The 19,392-nt window shown below is 44.5% G+C and overlaps 1 protein-coding gene across 1 annotated transcript in view; it reads right to left on the minus strand.

Moving 5' to 3' along the window:
• KCNH2 (potassium voltage-gated channel subfamily H member 2) overlaps positions 1–19,392 on the minus strand; it is a 1,778,384-nt gene that overhangs the window by 255,711 nt on the left and 1,503,281 nt on the right. Inside the window, exon 6 of the mRNA XM_069645957.1 lies at positions 2,634–3,059. Coding sequence (XP_069502058.1) covers positions 2,634–3,059 — 426 coding nt within the window. The remainder of the gene's footprint in view (positions 1–2,633; positions 3,060–19,392) is intronic.

Raw genomic sequence — 19,392 nt, forward strand, 5'->3', positions numbered from 1 at the left:
CAATGAGAGAGAGACATTCTTTGGAGTAGGGATGCGCCTGATCCAGGACCTTTCCATGCATATTGTTTCATCTGGCCTCAATCAGACTCCAGCCCAGACACTCTCTGATTCCTGCTCATGATTTCGCTTTTTGCGGCTGAGACCATAATCAAGCGTTTCTTTTGAAGACGCTGGCTTTATTTAGTTTTCGAACAGATTTCCAGCTCCCCATTCAGAATTTTACTGATTCCATACAGACTTTTCCACATCCTGGCTTAGGTTTTTTTCTTGCACAATCAGACTTGATCTCATAACCATTCAGGCTTGTTTTGGACCTCACTGAGATTTGGTTTCAGCCTTTTGGCATGGGCAGTCATGGTTCCTTTGAGGTCCAGTTTACATAGTGTGCTCCCAGCTAGGCTTTCCAAGGTCACTCTAAGCTTTGTATTCTTATTTAAATCCAGCTTTGTCAAACCTCCAGTCATGTATTTGCATCTCTTTTAGGTTGTTTATTGCCCTTATTCAGGGTTTTTCTCGTTTGCCTTTATTAAGACCCATGCTCCACATTCCAAGTGATGAGTGAACACATTGCAACCAATGATCCTGCAATATCAGTGAAAACAATGCACAAGTCACGTGTGGCGGGTGATGCGCAGATTACTCCAGGTGGGATCTCACTGATAATGGACCCTATGCTCTGTGTACAGTCCCAGTAATGACTATACAAAGTACTCTATAAATATATACCAAGTCTAGAAACAAAACTCAAGATGAGGTCTCTGAAATGAGTGTGTACAATGGGGTTTCCACACTCATCCTAGTGTTTAGCGCTCCCATTGCGCGATTCTCATCCACAGATCCACCAAACATTCTTGCCATGACACTTTCCAAAACATAACTTGTATATCTTAACCTACTTCTAGGCCTTGACTTATGGGAGTATGTAAATATTAAAGCAACAATGAAATTGGTCAAAATATTATCGTCTTAGTTTGGAAGTTCAAGCAGTGGTTTTGAAAGTAATTGGCATTTCCCCAAAACAGCAACTACCTGAATGCTTGGATGGCTCTGGCCCACTGCTACTAGGTACTGGCAACATTCTCAGGTAGCACTATACAGTAAAAGGTCAAGAGGAAGGGCATATCAGAGTGGAGTGCTACCAGAGGACAAGTATGTAGGGGTAGTGTTATGGCAAGGTGAATCTTGGTCACTGTCTATACCTGCACCAGCAGTCTGTTCACAAGTCAAAGAGGGAGGGAGCAAAAGTGGCACTTTGCCAGTGGTGGCATGAATCCTTGTGCAGGCCCTGTAGCCCAGCAGAGATTATTTTATGTAAAGGGTTGGGAAAGGAACTCAAGGACTGCATGAAAGAACAGCAGCACTATGTCACGTGCATAGTGCATCCATGCCAGAATCAATCTGTGATTGGGTATTTCCAATGTACACAAATGCATTGCTCCTTATCAAAATGTGTATCCATTGTACAGAGGTTGTCAGACCATTCCGCCTACTGCAGGTAAATTGGGGTCCATTAACACGTTTTAATTCGATTGTTATTAAGGGCAATGAGGTGGTTAGTCTGCAGGGCGATTCCGTTGATTTTTTTTGTAAGAATGGGTTAGTCTGGGGATAAAAAGGTGACAGCAATTGAGTAGAGCCTGGTTTTATGGTGACGAGTCGTCCGAGCATCCCTATTTCTTTATTTCTTTATTTACTTGCATTTTTAAAGTGCTCACACAGACCGCATGCATCGAGGTGCTGTTACAGGAATTGTTTGTTTTTTAGTTGCGTATTTTTTTTGGTCATAGTTCCGTATTTATAACGCGCTTAAATACCCAGAGGTTTCTAAATGCGGACCAGGAGATCTAACCTGTGTTGCTTCGTGTAGTCTTGCTTCCAAGGCGAACACGTTGCTGCTGAGCTATCCTCCCTAATTAACAGAAGTGAAACACGGTCAGAAGGGGTCAACCTGATCGTCCTAAGATCACACACACAGCCTGTCAAATGTCTAAGCATGAACTGAAAATCATGAAATCTCACACTAATGTATCACCCATCGGACTTCCCCTGCACTTGAACATTGCACTTGCTGACAACTCACTAATATAGGGCTCCTTGAATTGCATTGAGGTTAAGAAGGAGGTATGCCAGCCATTGTGTAACATAGTCTCTGGATATCAACCACCAAGAGCACTGCTGCAGCTTTACGCTCTGTTTTAGAGTTCCTCATGCATTGTGTGAACGTGCTGACACATAGTGAAAGTGGGCTCCAGAGTTGGTTGCACGTGCAGGAATGTATAGCAAAGCCTTGGATAAGTGATGGAATTGCGCGGATCTCTTTTACGGATCTGCAAGAACATGCCACCCACAAACAGAGCGCCCCAGCGAGACTGTGCAGACCTCATGAGAGACAAAGCAGTGTGTTTTACATTTCCATTTCCATACAGGGAAGAGAGGAGATCGCAAGGTTGTGGGAGTGAAAAAAAAGTTTGGCAACCAACAAACAATGTGTTGAAACAAGGCAACCATGATTGTAACTATAAAATATGGCCATATATGCAGGCGTGTGGTACAATAGTGTGACGGCCATCAAACAGTTCACACAAGCAACCACCAGTGCAGACTGTGCATAGAAAGCAAGACAGATCACCTACCTCCTCTGATCCGGAACCAAAGATAAGCAGGTCAAAGGGGATGGCAGCCACCATGTCGATGAGGAACCAGCCCTTGAAGTAGTGGATGGCGATCTTGCCTGGATGGCTCACTACCTCCTCGTTGGTGTTGACATAGGTGGTGCGGAAATTGATGAGGATATCAATGATGAACATAATGTCCACCATGAGGTCCACAACATTGAGGGGGTTGCAGGTGTAGCCGCATTTTAGGTCCTCCATCTCCTCCACATGGTTGAGCAGGAAGGCAGCAGAGTAAGGTGTGAAGATGGCGGTGTAGATGACCAGCAGAAGGATAAGCCAGTCCCACACGGCCTTGAAAGGGCTGTAGTGTAGGATCGTCCATTTGTGGATGCGAGGGGCTTGCAGCTTGTACTCTGGCAGAACATCTGCTCCTAATGATAAGACCTACAGAGGGAAAGGAACAGCACCATTAGAACCTTGTTTGACACTTCTTACTGAACCCACTATTAATCACACATATTCAGTCATTAAATTAGGACGCAAAAAGACCAGGGACCATATTACATGAATTTTGAATCTGTGCAAGTACAATTTTAAACAGTATTAGCACTAGGGCAAAATTGCCCTACTGTAAAAACATATTCTTTCAATGTATTTTTTCACCAGGGAAATGTTTGCCCTATTGCCAATGCTGTGCTTCATTAGCAAAAGTCTAGCACCATGCAAAATTCCACATGTTCTGTTGCAAGGTTTCTGTAATACGGCCCTTGCCGCTGCTATGCTTCCTCCCTACTGCTAATGCTTACCTATATCATAGGTTCCACAAATACAAAGTATACCTATTTTTTTAATGTTTTTATTTATTGTGTATTTGGTTTCATATCAACGTTTACACAGTCAAAACAAACTCAGAATTTCAAAATGTCAGTATACGAACATACATATTAAACTTTCATACAACACATAAGAAAGATAGAACACAATAAATACATAGGGCCTCATCACGGGTTGGGCGGAGCAATAAAAATGCGACGATAATGCTATTACCGCCGCATCACCGCTCTGCCCAATCCCGAGTTTGGGTGGAAAGTTGCAGATTTACCTCCAGCTTTGAGCTGGAGGCAAATCTTGCCACTTTCCACCCATTTGTGGTGCAATTACCACAGCGCTATTAGCGCTGACGGGAATAGCACCCAAAATGCTCCATTGGGTCCAATGGACCCAATGGGAACAGGGATTTACAACCCCCTCGCTGCTCGGGATCCGACGCTAATAATGCCGAACCGAGTTGCGGTAACGCTATTAGCGTTGGGTGGTATCTTGGCGCATTTACCATCAGGATACCCTCCAACTCCTTATGATCCCCATAGAGTCTAATACCACGGTCCTTGGCCTAAAGGTATATCAAACAGCCTAATCTATAGAAAAACCTGCTTTTCAAATTCACGCGAAATATACTTATTTTGTGTTTGTTTCTCGGTTTTGATATAGCATGGATCATAGCAAGAGACCAGGTAGCTAAGCCATTCTAGTTATCTCATGGTATCCATAATGGATTTTCCTCGCTTTGCAAAATTCCTGTATCTATTAAGTTAGAGCAAATAACTGTACATCATGCAAAGCAGTGAGATTTGTACGTTCACCACCTTTTAGATGCATTAAAAAATGTAAACACTCATGCCTAAACCTGTTTACCTATAACAACCCCATCATCCGTTTCCCCCCTGAAGAGACACCACAAAGTCTGAGGTATAGGTTCGCCAGTACAAATCTAACCTTCTCAGAATCTGTGGAATTATGAGGGTTGTGAGGCAGCTTTATCAATTTCATTCCCATTTTACAATCTGCCTCGCGGGTGAAGGACGGCAAACGACTTAATTCCCAAACATTTAGTTACAGTACAACACTGAAAAGGTCAGACCTTGCCTAGCTTGCTAGTGTGGGGTGAAAGAAGTGAAAACGATAGCAAAATACGAAATCGTGAAATAATACAGCTTTTTCAGCCACCCAAAAAGTCTTTAATAGTAGAGGTTTTTTGGTAAAAAGTAGTCTTAAACGAAATTCCCTTGATAAAGTCAAATCAGGAAATGTGTTACAAAGTTCACCACTGACAACTGCATGCAGAATCTTTTCAATTACAAAATAGTGTCCCCAAATATTAGCAAAAGGGACGTTTTTTGTTCCGAAATGGCGACAAAGGAGCCTCACGCGTTTGTGAGCTTGTTGCTGCTTGAGCTACAGGGCGCTAAAGCCAGTCACGAGCTATTGTCATCCTTTTTTGCCATTCAAATTCAAGGGTGTGCCTACAGTTGTGATGTTGTTAGGGTCTTCTTGTCATTGTATGTTGGTGCAAAAGTAAATCCCTGTTGCGCTTTGCGTAGCTGTGGTATTCCTAAAATTGTAAGGGACTAGGCCAAGGAGGCGGAACCCTGGCGCTAATGGGGCTTCCCTGGGTAATCTGCATTGTGGTGTTGCCCCTTTAAGGATATGTCATGGTGACGTCATGAGTGACTGCTAATAACTAGAGCCGCAGCTAGCACGTGCCTCAGAACTGCAACAGACTTCATGTCATGGCACTTCTGTCTCCCTGTCTCATTTCGTTGGGCCTGCAGGCTCACTCTCTGTTACCATGGTCCTACTGCCCTGCTGATCTGGGTGCCCTCAGTCCACTATCCCCCGGTGTGCCCACAGCACAGCTAGTCCAGGAGCCCCCGGCAGGTGATGTATTGCTGTGGGACCACGGCTATCAGGGTGATCCTCGCAACTGTAAATGTGTGCTGGGTGTCCCCAGCGCCCCACGGGCTGGCCTGTGTGCCCGTGAGCCAGCGTGCAACAATGCCTGCTGAAGGATTTGCTGGTTGGCCCCAGAACTGATCTGACTGGGCTGTGTGACCACAGGTCCAGTCACAACATCCATTACACATTGTTGAACTCCTCCGCGCCACAGTCTTTACATCTCCCCCTCTCCCTGTCCACTTTTGGGGCTCCCTCTAGCCTAGGGACTGGAAATCCACACGGGTAGGAAGCAGCGGCAGCATGAGCTCTATATGGAGTAAGGGGGGGCACTTACAGAGGGCTTGGGGGACAGCCTACAGGTGGCATGTTACAAGAAGTTTAAAAAAATATAGGTTTAGTTTCCTGTCGCGTGAGGCGGATGAATCTTAAATAATAAGGTACTGGGACGCGGAGGAGGGGAGTGGGGTAATGCAGGGATTACCATAACACAACGCAAATGTTTTTAAGACCTCTCCCAGCACCAGGTTTGTCACCAAGGAGTGGTAGGGGGATGGGAAATGTGCCCCAACCTTGCAGATAAATGTGGTGACTTGTTCTGCCTTCAGGACAACAGGGAAGTGCGAAGTGGAGCTTTCTTCTTTTGTCTGGGGGGCCATGGCACATGTATGCAGCCTCTTCCCAGTGTACCAAACCTGGCAGGGCACCTAGTGCTCCTTGTACTTTCTCCTTGCTGCCTCATATTCATTGGTTGATCTCCTTCAATGCCTGATTGCCCTCAGACTGGACCCTTCTGCAAGTCCATTCTCACCTTGTGCACATCAGACTGTGGAGGCACAAATCAACGAAGAGAAGCTCAAAGTGCCAACACTCCTACTTAACCAATATAACAGGGAACCAAGCCATTGAACTCCATTTATTTTCCATTGCAGCTGTTCATCACCTCTCTTGCTAAGCAAAAATATGTTTTGTTTGCTCAAGTTTGTCACAATAACAAGACTGAGGGCCTCATTACACGGAAGGCGGTAAGGGTTAACGGTCACCGGTAATGGTACCGGTGACCGTTAACCCTTACCGCCTTACTACGAGGTCCCTTTGCGGATTGGTACTTTAACGTCTGCTTTTTAGCAGGCGTTAAAAACCAACCCGCAAAGGGACCAGGGTGCTAATTACGGTACCGCAATTTGCGGTACCGTAATTAGCACCTTCCCCATTCCCATTATGCCCTACGGGGCAAAAATGGGAATGGGGAAGGGCAATGGGGGAAGGGGAAATTACCACCCCGCCAACCTTGGAATAGGGCGGTAATTCCCCTTTCCTCCAAGGCGGTGCCAGTATTTTACCAGCATGGACCAAGGTGCTAATAGCACCTTGGTCCACCGCCTACCGTGTAATGAGGCCCTTAGTCACCTATTACACTTCATGCACGTGCACTAGGTGAAATGCCGTCAGGCCTAGTACGCTAGGACTTTTTAGATCATTCGCAAACTTCAAGGCCTAAGAGTGACTACTGTTTTTCCCTTGCACCCTTCCCGCCTTGAAGTGCTTTGAAGCACTTCACTTGTGGATAAGCGCTGTACAAATAAACAATTACAATTACAGTGTTTCGTTTCTTTGCATTTGACATTCCACTTTGTATAGCATAGAAGCATTTATAATGGTATAATTTACCTCTTTTACTGTGTTGCCTTGGGAGACAAGTAACCTCTGCTGTGCTAATGTCTCATCTGAAAGTGCACCATTCCTGTTTTGTTCAACAACAGCATGTTACTATAATATTTACTGAAAAAACTGTGCAGTTAAGTTGACCAGATTTAGCAAAGCCCTTGAAATTCAGCGGATGTGGAAAGTCATGACCGGCTTCACTCGGTGCATTCTTGTTGATGTCCCTCATAAGCTACGTCCCCAAGAATGCCATTTTGTATGTCATTGTGACTCCCTTCTCTTAAAATATGGATGTGCTCCTGGGCTTTGTAAGAGTAACGGCCATGTCCAATGTATATTTTCCCCCAATATGTTTCTTTTACACCCACTAGGTGGCCACGGCCAACTGTGCCCACTGTATATTTTAAAACACTAACGGGCCACTAGCCATGGCCTTCGGCCGTGTCAGCTTTCCAATCCCCACCTCACCATAGATGTAAATGTCAATTTTTTTAAATACAATATTTGTAATTCTCGTAACCACATTTATCCTTGAAGTGGATTCTTCTCTGCCCTCCAAGGCACCCAATAAGTGCCACCCTCCCTTTGGCTTGCTCCCCCCGCCCTCTTTAACTCCCCTTTCCCTACATAGGCCTCTCCCATTCCCCCCAACACTCGTGGTTTTGTGTGATGCACTTAAATTCCTGATCTGGTTTTCTTTCATAACTGCGGTTATCTTGCTGAATAACCGCGGCTATGAGAAAACATTTGTGATCTGAACTTGATCCCCAGGCCCCCAATCCCCAACTCCATAATTTCACATAGTGCCTCTTTCCCCTTCCACTCTAGCCTGATGGCACAGCATCCCATTTCCCCCTCCAAATCATATTTTTCCACTTTTTTTTTTGGCTAGCTTTTGCTATTCCCCTAACAACTGTGGTTATCTCTCCCATCAAACAAAACAAATGGCGGTTTTTCATTTCTGAAAATCCTCTCTGTTGCGATGAACCATGGGAGATATAGCTATAATTTTGGGAGATGGGGGTACCCCCTTCTCAGTCAAATGTTTTTAAAACTACTGGATATAATCACCATACAGCCCTTGTAGAAATCGAGTCAAATTGAACTTTTCCGCTATGGGAACATGAATGGGGACTAGGCAAAACAGAGTTTGTTAACTTTCTTAATAACTGTTTTATTTTTTAACAGTTCTTTCCCAAACTTTCCAGTCTAGGGGGCTGGGGGGGTTGAAAGCGGGGGTGGAGGGCATGGGACAGGTGTAGTGATTACAATTCTGTTTGAAAATTGTCAGCCAACTTCGTCATACAAGTCAAAATATATTTGCATTTCATTTTTTCAGGAACTCAATACTCAACTATAGTCCGGTGACTCAAGCACTATAAAATTATCACGTTCACTTATGAGCTTCGGTTGTCTCATAAAACAATTAAACAAAAGATATGCTACAATGTTTGGTGGGTGGGGAGATTCCTTGGGGATGGCTCTACGAAAAAGCATAGTACATCCTGCCTCCATGTGAATTAATCATAGTTATGGCAATCAGTTCTACCAATGCACAATATAAATTTGGGTGAGTGGCTCAGTAAATTTGCTTGATATGACAATTCGTATTTGTGTACAATTGTTGTAGATGTAGGGGAATCATTTGAAAGCAGGAGAGATCAATTGGCCACATTACCAAAATTGTGCAATTCTGAGAAAATCACCATCTCTCCCTGTGCCTAGTGCCTCCGTTCACGTAAGTGTAGAAATTGGCAGTGCATAAAACAGTGATCACCTTAAAAAGTGCAATAGAAAAACTAAACGAGTATTTGCAAAGCTCCTCCCTTTGGCTTTATTTGGGACATTGCAAGGAGGGTGTGTAGAGAGTAGGGCATTGAATAGTGAGCGGAAGAGGGAGAGTAAGGAGCGGCTGAAAGAGTGGGCTTTTTGTTGTGTGAGGAGAGAGCTACTACACCTGCACGATCGTTCTCTTGGAAACAGTATCCTTGGCACTGCGAGCCACGGAGGGCTCTTGCTGAGGCACGCTCGCTTCCGGGAGGAGGCGGAGCCAACCGGCGATCACGTGGGCAATCACGTGACTTTGTGCAGCCTGATAGACCAGCCCAAACCGCCCTTGCGGTGTATTTTGTTGTGTGAGGAGAGAGCTACTACACCTGCACGATCGTTCTCTTGGAAACAGTATCCTTGGCACTACGAGCCACGGAGGGCTCTTCCTGAGGCACGCTCGCTTCCGGGAGGAGGGGGAGCCAACCGGCGATCACGTGGGCAATCACGTGACTTTGTGCAGCCTGATAGACCAGCCCAAACCACCCTTGCGGCGTTAAGCCCGTTCGCGGAGTAAAGGGCGTTGCAGTCTGTCTTTAGCTGTACTGTTTTGCTGCTGTTTGGCTCTGGTTGGCGCAGGTAACCCGGTTGGGTCTCATCTACTAAGAATAATCTACAAGGGTCAACTGTTCCTCTTAGCTGGACACTGGGGAGGAGAGACGGACTCTGGCTGCTCCTCAAGCCATCGGGCGTTCCCAAGGTGATGCTTTTATATGAATGTGATATTGATTTTAAAAATATTTGATGAGCATTATATGCTTTCTTAATCGCATATCTTTTGTTCCCAGCTACTGTTTTTATTGCCTTTACTTAGAGCCTTTTCGGAGAGATCGTTTTTAATACCTAGAGGCTGCGAGCTGTGCTCCCCTCTGTAAGTAACTTAGTACCTGTGCATCTACTTTCAACATGCCCGCACTTAGAAGTGGGTTTGAAACTGTTGAGAACCAAGCACCTACAATGGAGGTTCAACTCGGCTTAGGGAGGCTTAGCGACACATCTGTGCACTCAAATCTCACTGGAAATATGCTTAATCCTATTTTTATTGTGGCTAAGACTAAAGAAAAGTCTATTTTAAGTATTGAAGGAGGTCAAAGGAGCTCCTCTACTACCGACCTCGTAGTGTCCGATAACGTAGCCCCTAGTTATGGGGTTATGGAGTCAGTAGATTCCGAATTTAATGGGGTCCATAGGGACAAACTAGAATTCAGACAGGAACTTACAGATGAAGAATGCCTCCAACAAAGTTTTATTGGTATTAAAAAGGTAGTCCGCTATCACGCTTCTACCCCCCTTCAGAGGAAGATTCTGAATAGTAAAACACAAGCTGGACAAAGTTCAGAATCGTTACCCTGGAAGGGTACAAACCCTTCCGGATTTATGCCATTTTCACATATTTCGCCAGCTACATTCATTTTTGGAAAGGAGAATAACGATAATGTGCAGTCTCCCATAAATTCTCCAAGGATAGAAACCCTTAAACTAAATGAGGGGGGGGCCATCCTAAAGGGACCTCTAGTCGGCCTAAGTATAATCCGAATCAACCTATTGGGGAAAGCGACTTAGATGACTCTTTCTTTACTATGGCAGATGCTACGGGTGTTTTGCTTAAAGAAATTGTGGATTTAGAGATTCCAGCAGGTAGATCTGTGCATAATGGAAAGGGGACAAGGAGCCTATCGGAGGGAGCACCTTCTTATTCTAATCCAGGTGATGAAAACAACTACATAACTGGGAATCAACTAGTGGGTACGCAACAACTTTGGTTAAATTGCCCCTAGAAATAGTCAATTCGTCTATACACAACAAAACAGCCTCTACTCAAACAGATAAAGGGGAAGAAACTATAGTGCAAATGGAAGACAAAGCAACGGATTCCCAGCAATTCCTACGAGAAATCCAGGTAGTAGAGGAAAACAAACAAGAAACACCTGGTTTAAGTAGGAAGGAGAAAGGAGATTATTTGTTACCACTCCTATCGAACCTACACATTAGTCTCAATCTGGCCTTGAAAACACTGGGGGAATCTCAAGAGACCATGGCGGGCTCTATGATAGGGCAACAAGCGGCTTTCAATCAGCTGGTGTCTCGTCTGGCATTTTTGGAGGGAATAGTAGAGGGCAAGACCATGAAGGAGCACATCATTAAAGAACAGAGTCGATGTGACAAATTTAGAAAGGAACAGGACATAAGATTAACTACCATGGATGCAAAAATTACCACTCTGTTGGAAGTTATGCTTTCAGGAGACCGCCCCACTTCGTCTAAGAGAGAGCTAGGGGAACGTGATTCCCAGGGCCAAAAAGATAACGAGGACAATAATAATAATTACGGAAAGAAAATGGTTTCTCCCGATAGTCCTTCAACCCTCATAGATCTCATAATGATGGCACCTGAAGGATGCTCCGAAGATCAGGAGTTGGACAATCATAGTACACAGATGCATACGAGAGTATCCCTCAATGACATAGAACTATTGAACATCAGTAGTGAAGATACAAGATCCCCTCAATATACTACACCAATTAAAGGGCTAAAAAGCAAACACAAGACCAAATATAGAGATAATAAATCACCAACTCAAGAGATGGAATTGGAGGCAAAGAGTAATAAGGACGGAAAAGTGCCTGTGAATATTTCTGACTACAATATAAATGAGGTGCCCCAATCCCCAGTGGGTAAGCGTAATAAATCTAAAAAGCAAGGGAGGACACTTAAAAAAAGTAAAAACATGCCCAATACAAAAATTAAAGGTAGAAACGCCAACCTTAAAGGAATTAGAAACATCGTGAGTCTGGAAGAGACGGAAGTGAGGGGGGGTCCCAAGAATGCCCATAAGGAAGATAATTCAGTCCAGGGCAAGAAAAATAAAGGCCCGGTGGCTTGTGGGGAAACTACTACAGATGCTAATAAGGAAAAGAATAACTTGCCGAAAAGCGGATTTGAACTTATTCAAACCAAACAAACAAAGATGACAGCTTTTGGCACAATAATTAGCACAAAACACGCCAGAACATCTTTAGGCACACAACAGGTCAAATTCCCCACGGTCTCCCAAGAAACTCAGCCAGCTGTAAATAATATTGCCAATCCCGTTGAGGGGTTGACCGAATCGTGTGGGGGGGCTAGTGGTTCCACCGCTAATATTATGGAAAGAAATCCCCAAAATATACAACCCCCTAAAACACAAGATCCGGAAGATGATACTATGAGCCCTTTTAGAGTAGATCATACAAAGAAACAATCCACTGTGATTCAGGCCCCTACTAAGCTCTGTGCAGGGAAAATAGTGGGTTGGATTAACAATAATATAACAGACTCACATGTTAACTTGAACAGAACTCATCTTTTAAATCTGTTTAAAAAGATCCCTGTGTTACGAGCTATAACAACAGATGATATAGATGCCATATCTCTTCCCAACTGCAACAACCACAGAATGGTAAGTTGCTTTCATTCGGAAATGGTGGCAGATATGGTGCGTGCCCAAGAAAAAAATCTTAATTCTTTGGGCTATGATCTACTCTCATTAGCAGATAAGAAAGAGGCCAATAATTTTCTTGAATATCAGGAACCGAATAACAGTCAAATCAAACAAATTATTCAACTTGATAATAATAAATTAGAAAACTTGGGCCCAGGGTTGGCATTGATTTCAAGCCTCCTGAATAATAATCAGGATTGGTCATGGTTACAACCGGCACTCAAAACCCTGGAAACATTTAGACTAGACAAGAGGTGTTCCTAACTATATAGAGATTGAGGTGATCTCTTGGAACTCTTGTGGGGGAATCAATCTCAACACGTTTCTGAATAAAAGGGAAAATTATGTACGCCCCCGTATCTATTTCTTACAGGAAACTATGATGCTTTCAGACATGCACATAGAAGGTTTCTATACTTTTTCTTCAGTAGCTACCAGGGGTCAGCTAGGCAGACCCAGCGGAGGCCTGGTTATTGCCATCAATCGCAATTTGGGGTTCGTAGGTGAGGTGATATTTAGGAGTAACTGGCTCCTGGCTCTTATGCTATCTAGGGAGAATAATCTAGAGCCGATTCTCCTTTTGAACCTCTACTGGAATCCGCTAAAAGTAGACATTGAGGAGGTGGAGGATTCTCTAGATATAATCTTGGGAAATTGGTTTGAGAAAGGGTTAGGAAATCGCATTATTTTGGGAGGAGATTTTAACTCAGCTTGTGCCGATGGTTCGGTGCTTAATGAAAGAGGGGTATTACCTAGACTTCTTAGCACGACGACAAAAAGAGGTATAAGGTGGGACAACTACTTAGATAACTGGGATTTGGGTCTTTTAGATCACGCCTTAGATTGGAATCTTCCTAAACATACTTGGAAAAGAGGAAATAAGAGCTCTAGAATTGATTTCTTCTATGTATCTAATGGCTGGAAGCAAGCTTGTGGAAAACTATCACATATGGAGGTCGAGTTTAGCGACCACGTTCCCTTATGTTTTTCTCTCTTGATCCCCGTCAGGAGTATTTCTGTCAATCCCATGTTGCAAGGTTTAGAGGTGGGAAATAATGGGAGAAGAGTTATTTGGAATAAGAAAATAATTAAGAAATTTAATAATATGGTGTTGGAAAATTTGTCACAGGTGCAGCTTCAAAGTATCAGGGGGGATGACATTGAGTTGGGAGGTTCCTACTATAATATTATTTTGTCATGTGTTTTTAAAATTAGTAGGGCCAGAGATCTGGAGGTGCCGACACTGAGGGTGAGGGTGGCTGATCCCAGAATTCAAAAAGCCAAGCATACTAAATATAGGGAAATTAAAGGCTTGAAAAAAGTATCTATTCCTCTCGAGGAATTTAGGCTGAAAAAGAAAAAAATAATTCAGAAATATAAAAACTTTATCAAGTCTCTTAGAATGGATCACTATCAAGAAACACATCAACTGATGATGTATAATCTATGTAAGGGCAGAGAGGTTAAATTTTGGTCCACCATCAACTCCATACTTACGCCCTCTAAAGACAAATTAGATTGCCCCATTCAAGCGGATGTGTGGACTCTCTTTTATAAAGCAAAGTTCGCTCTACCCGCTAATCTCGCTAGGGAACAGGATGTGAACTTGGGCCCTCCGGTTGTAAGTGAGTGTTTGTGGGATATAGAAGATATCAAATGGGCCATTAACAAGCTCAAACCTTCTAGAGCACCGGGCCCCGATGGTATTCCCCCCTTTGTTATAAAAGCGGCCCCAGAAATGTGGGCTAAGTTACTTAAACCCATATTTGATGATGTATTTACATATCACACTATCCCTAAAACCTGGTCGCAGAGCATTATAATTCCAATCTACAAAAAAGGGGATGTCCTAAATCCACAGAACTACAGGCCTATTGCACTGCTAGACGCAGCGAGCAAAGTCTTTGGCATTTTGCTCTTGAGGGACCTTAATAAGGTTATTAGAGGGAAGGCCTGCTATAGTAAACTCCAGGTGGGCTTCAGAGAGGGCTTGGGAACCGACCTAAATGGGATGATTTTGGCTCACCTAAGGGATACAGTCCACCAAACTAATATGGGAGATGTATACATGGCTTCCCTGGACCTCTCTAATGCCTTTGATGGGGTCATCAGAGCTAGATTGTGGACAAAAATGTTAGCTATGAACGTTCCACGCAAGATTGTCCAAATCTTAGCTCTCTTACACAGGAATACCACCGTTAGGGTACGCTTAACACAAGAAGGCTCCCTTTCCGAGGCAGTTGTTACTGAGGTTGGGGTCAAACAGGGCTGCTCCCTTGCACCCACGCTCTTTAACCTGTACGTCAGTGATGTGGAGGACCTGTGGCAGGGCCCTTCTATTACTCCGGTCAGGTTGGGTAGCTTGGCTATTGAGTGGATGGCCTTCGCAGATGATTTTATCCTCTTTGATCGTACCCTGAGAGGCCTTCGCAGAAAGATGGATATTTTTTATCAATATGCTCTGGCGAATAATCTCTCCCCCAACGCTTCGAAATCCCAAATGATCGTAATTTCTAGGAAAAGAGTTGCCAAACCTTGTATCTGGAAGATGGGAGATAACTCGGTGGAACAGGTTCAGGCCATAACCTATCTAGGTTACAATTTTTCCAACCAATCTAGCTTAAAGATGTGGAAACTGAATCTTGGGAATAAAACAGCTAAACTAAAGAATCAGATGAAGTTTCTGAGGGAAAGGTCTGTAAATTTTCGCTTCTGCCTATTAGACGATTCTACCTTGCGAAATGTGAACCGGTTCTTCTATACGGTTTGGATATTTGTACAAAAGACTTGAGCTCTCATCTTAATGTGATCCAGGGGAAATTGTGAAAGGAAGCTATGGGCCTTTCTAGGGCTATCCCCAATTCGATTATTCGGCACGAGTTATGTCTCATATCACTTAAAGCCAGATACTTGTGGAGGCAACTCTCCTCTTTTAGAAAAATATATGATCCTCCGATAAATACTTTATATGAGTTGTTGAATAAGGTTGTCAAAACAGGGACGGTACTATCCATTAAGAGTTTTAGCGATAGAATGCTCTTGTTGTTGGAATCGCTGGGACTCTGCTTGGACGATCTGATTCAACGACCGGGACTAGTCAAAAAATCTTTATTTAGGTCAGACTGGGTAGACACAGTAAATGATATTGAATCCCATGTTACCTATAAAGAATACGCTAAATTTTTTCATGCAAGGGAATCAATTCCTCTATATATTCAAAGATTTCCTTGCCAGAAGGCGAGAAATACATTCATGCGTTTCAGACTTAATCAGATGCCCACTCTAGAAAGAATTTACCATTGGAACCATATAGAAAAAGGATCGAAGGATAATTTTAAAAATCTCGCATGTCGATTTTGTGGAGCGACCGACATGACAGAAACTCTTAGGCACCTTCTTCTGACATGCACCCATTTTGGGAATAAAAGATCTCTCTACCTGACAGATAGATTTGAGGGGGACTGGGAAATGTCGAAGAATCTGTTCTGGAGTCGCTGCATGTCGGGTGCAAATATCTCCCTAATCCTCGCATTGAATTCACTTCTTCTTAATATTCAGGAGGAACTGGAAGCTAAAAATAATGAATTCAAAGAGTAGAGACTAGATAGATCCAATGGTACATGAAATGATATATGATATATGAAATGTAATTTGTATATAAACATATGGAATATGGATTTTACGGCTGGGAATGATTTTAAAAGCTGATAAATGTGTTACAAATGTTCTTTTCTTCATAAAATGAAATATATTTTGCTATTTGTTTGGAATGTACTTTATGTTGTATAAGGTTTTATGTAAACTATTCATGCAACAATAAAAAAAAAAAAAAAAAAAAAAAAGAGTGGGCTGAGTAACGGGGGAAATAGAAAGAAGGGTGAAGAGGAGTGGGGAAATGAGGGGCAGGGATTAGCGAGGGAAGACTCAAGCTTTCATGGGGAAGTCTGCAGGTGAATGAAATGGGGGAGGAAGGGTGTTGTGTGCTCGGGGAAGGACTTTCTGCAAAGTTTGTTCAGGAGATAGCCAAAATGAATATGTCAGCAACTGGGTCCAGTAGAAAGTATTTGGACGTAGTTAAGTGGAATCTGGGGGCGAATGAGGCACGCACATCCTCGCAGGAAAGCATTTGGTTCTGCAGAAGCTCATTTCGATGCGCAACATGAAGGAGGACACCTCGGAAATGGCACCTTATGTGGCAAAGGAGGGCCTGTCATCTCTAAAGAAGGGTGCTTTGTAGGCATGGCAAGGGTACAAGGCACTGATAATACACCAGAACGGCGACACTGACATGCTTGGCACCGGATGGTGGCAAGCTCATGGCTCTCCAATCAACTTCTATTGGAGAGACTGGTCCCCATTTTATCTTGGTGGAAATTCCAGCCAACCAGTAACAAATGGGTTTAACTGCATTCATTTGGTGGCATGGGTGTTTTCCGTTATTCTCTGCACTACCATGGGTACAGAAAGAGCTGATGCCAAACCCACCAATTAACTATTGTTGTGTAATGGTGTCTGATGGCATTATTTGTTTGCCATTCCTTTGGACGCCATTGCTTATTTGCAGCCATGATAATAAACCAAATTTGGGTTCCTCAAGCCACAAACTCAAAAGAGAGTTTTCGCATCCGCTGTTGGTGGTACCATTGGAGCAGGGCAAACAATAGTAAGGGGGCCTCTGCACATGTTTGGCGCCAGTAAACAGCACACTCTGGGAAACCAATCTGCAGCCTCTTTGTTAAACTACACACGGCCTCTGCTTTCTTCTCATGCCACATTGCTAGCAGTGGGTGTCTTCTGTGGAGTAGGAAGGTCCACCATCCCTGCTTACCGTCCGAGCCTGGTGCGTGCCAGTGTCGAGCTACTGCAAGTCCCCTCCGCCCAGTGTCTTCCCTCATACCTGCACTCCTTCTACAGCCTCTATGCCTCCCCCTCGCATGCGGAAATAGGTTACACGGTGTTGGAGTTGCTGTGAGTCCCTCTCAGGCAGCGTCAGCACTTTCTTTCACGATCAGCGCCAGGTGCCAGCTCAGCAGCTGCTGCAGAGGGAGAACAACCCATTTGTTTCGCTTTTGTTTGGGCGTTAATTGGGAATTAGGTGAATTATTCATCGACGCACGCCTCGCCTCCACGAACAGGCCTCCGTGCGCCTAAAGCAAGAAAGCATTTATCGAGGACGTCTGTCCTGTCAAGCGGGCCCGCGCGGCCACAGCTGATGGGCCCGGCCTCTTGCAGAATGCGAGAAAACAGAAGGCACAATCCCCAGTGCCACTTCAGGCCTATTAATGGAACAGTGCCTCAAAACACACTGAAGTAAGGCGAGAGCAAAGGGTGTTCTCTGTCCGCTGTGACATGTGATTTTCCCTAGAATTAATCATATGAATGACTGCAGCAAGACCTTTATATAAACAAACACGGTCAAAGTCCATAGTGTTGACTGATGTATATGTTATGCTATGTTCCAAAGATGTTATACTGCACCAAATTTCCCAGAGTGCCTATGCTTGTCCGAAAAGGGGCGCACTGTGCCCCATCCCCTCCCCAAGGGATTTCCAGACTGTGTTTGTGAAGAAGTGGAAAAGTAGTACAAGAAGAAAGAGGAGGAGGTTACTAAATAAAGAACACACATGGTAAGGCAAGCTATGTGTACTCTTGGCGGGTGGGCCAGCCAAACAGGTTGCACCTAACCTTTGATGAATCTTAGGATTCAAGCCCGGGTTGGAGCAAGCTGCATGCTGAACACGACTGCCGGCCAACTTACCCCTGACTCCCAGCCGCATCCCTCGTCTCTCTGTCACTCTCCCTGCACCCACTTACCTCAGGCGCTTGCGGTGGCGGTGCCACCATGCCAGCCTCACCTTGTCTCCCCGCCAGTCCATGGCCACCATGGAAACGGAAGAGGCTCCGCACAGAGCCCTGCCCCACTCTTCCATGGCGGCAATGCTAGGTGTGGATATATTTGTTTGAACTAATGGGTTGCCTGCTGGCCGCGACTCATTGTATCTGGCACATACATTGCTCCTAGCACCCTGTGGGTTTGCCTCTGGGCGATAAACATCCCTTCTGGGGGCTGAACTGGGTGGTAACTGCGCCGGATCAGACATCAAAGTCTGTGCTTCCCTCAAGCCTATCATTTCGATCCAAGCTGTTAGCACGCAGTTCAGCCGACAGAACAGGTTTTTACAGTCATAATAAGGTAAAGAGGAGAGGCGAAGCGTGGATGCGTGAAACTCCATAAGCAAGGATCGTGAACAAATAGTGTGGACAGTGGGAAGTGTGTCCGAGGTGTCTGTGGCTAAAGGAGAGGTTACTTGAGGGCAGTATAATATGTGCTATTACAAATTGTAGTGCAGGGCTGCGTGATGGAGGTATGGGCATGTATCTTGCTATGGCGTTATATGGTCTGGTATTCCCTTACATCACCACCATCTATTGCCAACATACCCCCAGGGAATACCATCATTTTTCAGGTATTTTCATGATATGCCATGGAACTCACATCACCTGGTGGCTTTTCTCTACTTGGAATTGCCACAAAAGCCTAGGTACTCACCATTGGCAAGTATTGCTGTTCAAACCCCAAGCCCTTTCACAATTCCCCTCCAATGCCCACTAATGCATACCATTAGTAAGCAAATGCCCAGTTAACACACAGATGATAGATTCCATTATGCCTAATCATCATATGATATGATGTGGCATTTATAAGGCGCCTGTACACAAGTGTTTCTAGGCGCGACAAGACAAGGAGAGGGAAACAAAGGGAGGACAAAATAACGATCTTACTAGGCCTTGTGTCATTCAGATCATGTAAGTGCGGGGAAGAGGGAAGGAGAGAAGTGCCGGGGCGGGGGGAAGTGCTGTTAACTCACAAGTGCAGCCAGCGGGTGGCTCATGAGTGCAGAGAGAAGGAACTTCAGGGTTGCAGATACAGACCCTTAATTGATGGGGAGCCCAAAAGCAGTGCGAGGGCAACTGGACATGCAGGAGCTGAGGCCCGAGTTCAGAGGGTGACCAGTGCGTGGAGCAGTCAGGTGCATCCACAGGGGAGAGGAAGAGAGAAAGCGGAAGAGA

The sequence above is a fragment of the Ambystoma mexicanum genome, chromosome 2p, assembly GCF_040938575.1.
Source record: "Ambystoma mexicanum isolate Mex_15411 chromosome 2p, UKY_AmexF1_1, whole genome shotgun sequence".
Taxonomy (NCBI): domain Eukaryota; kingdom Metazoa; phylum Chordata; class Amphibia; order Caudata; family Ambystomatidae; genus Ambystoma; species Ambystoma mexicanum.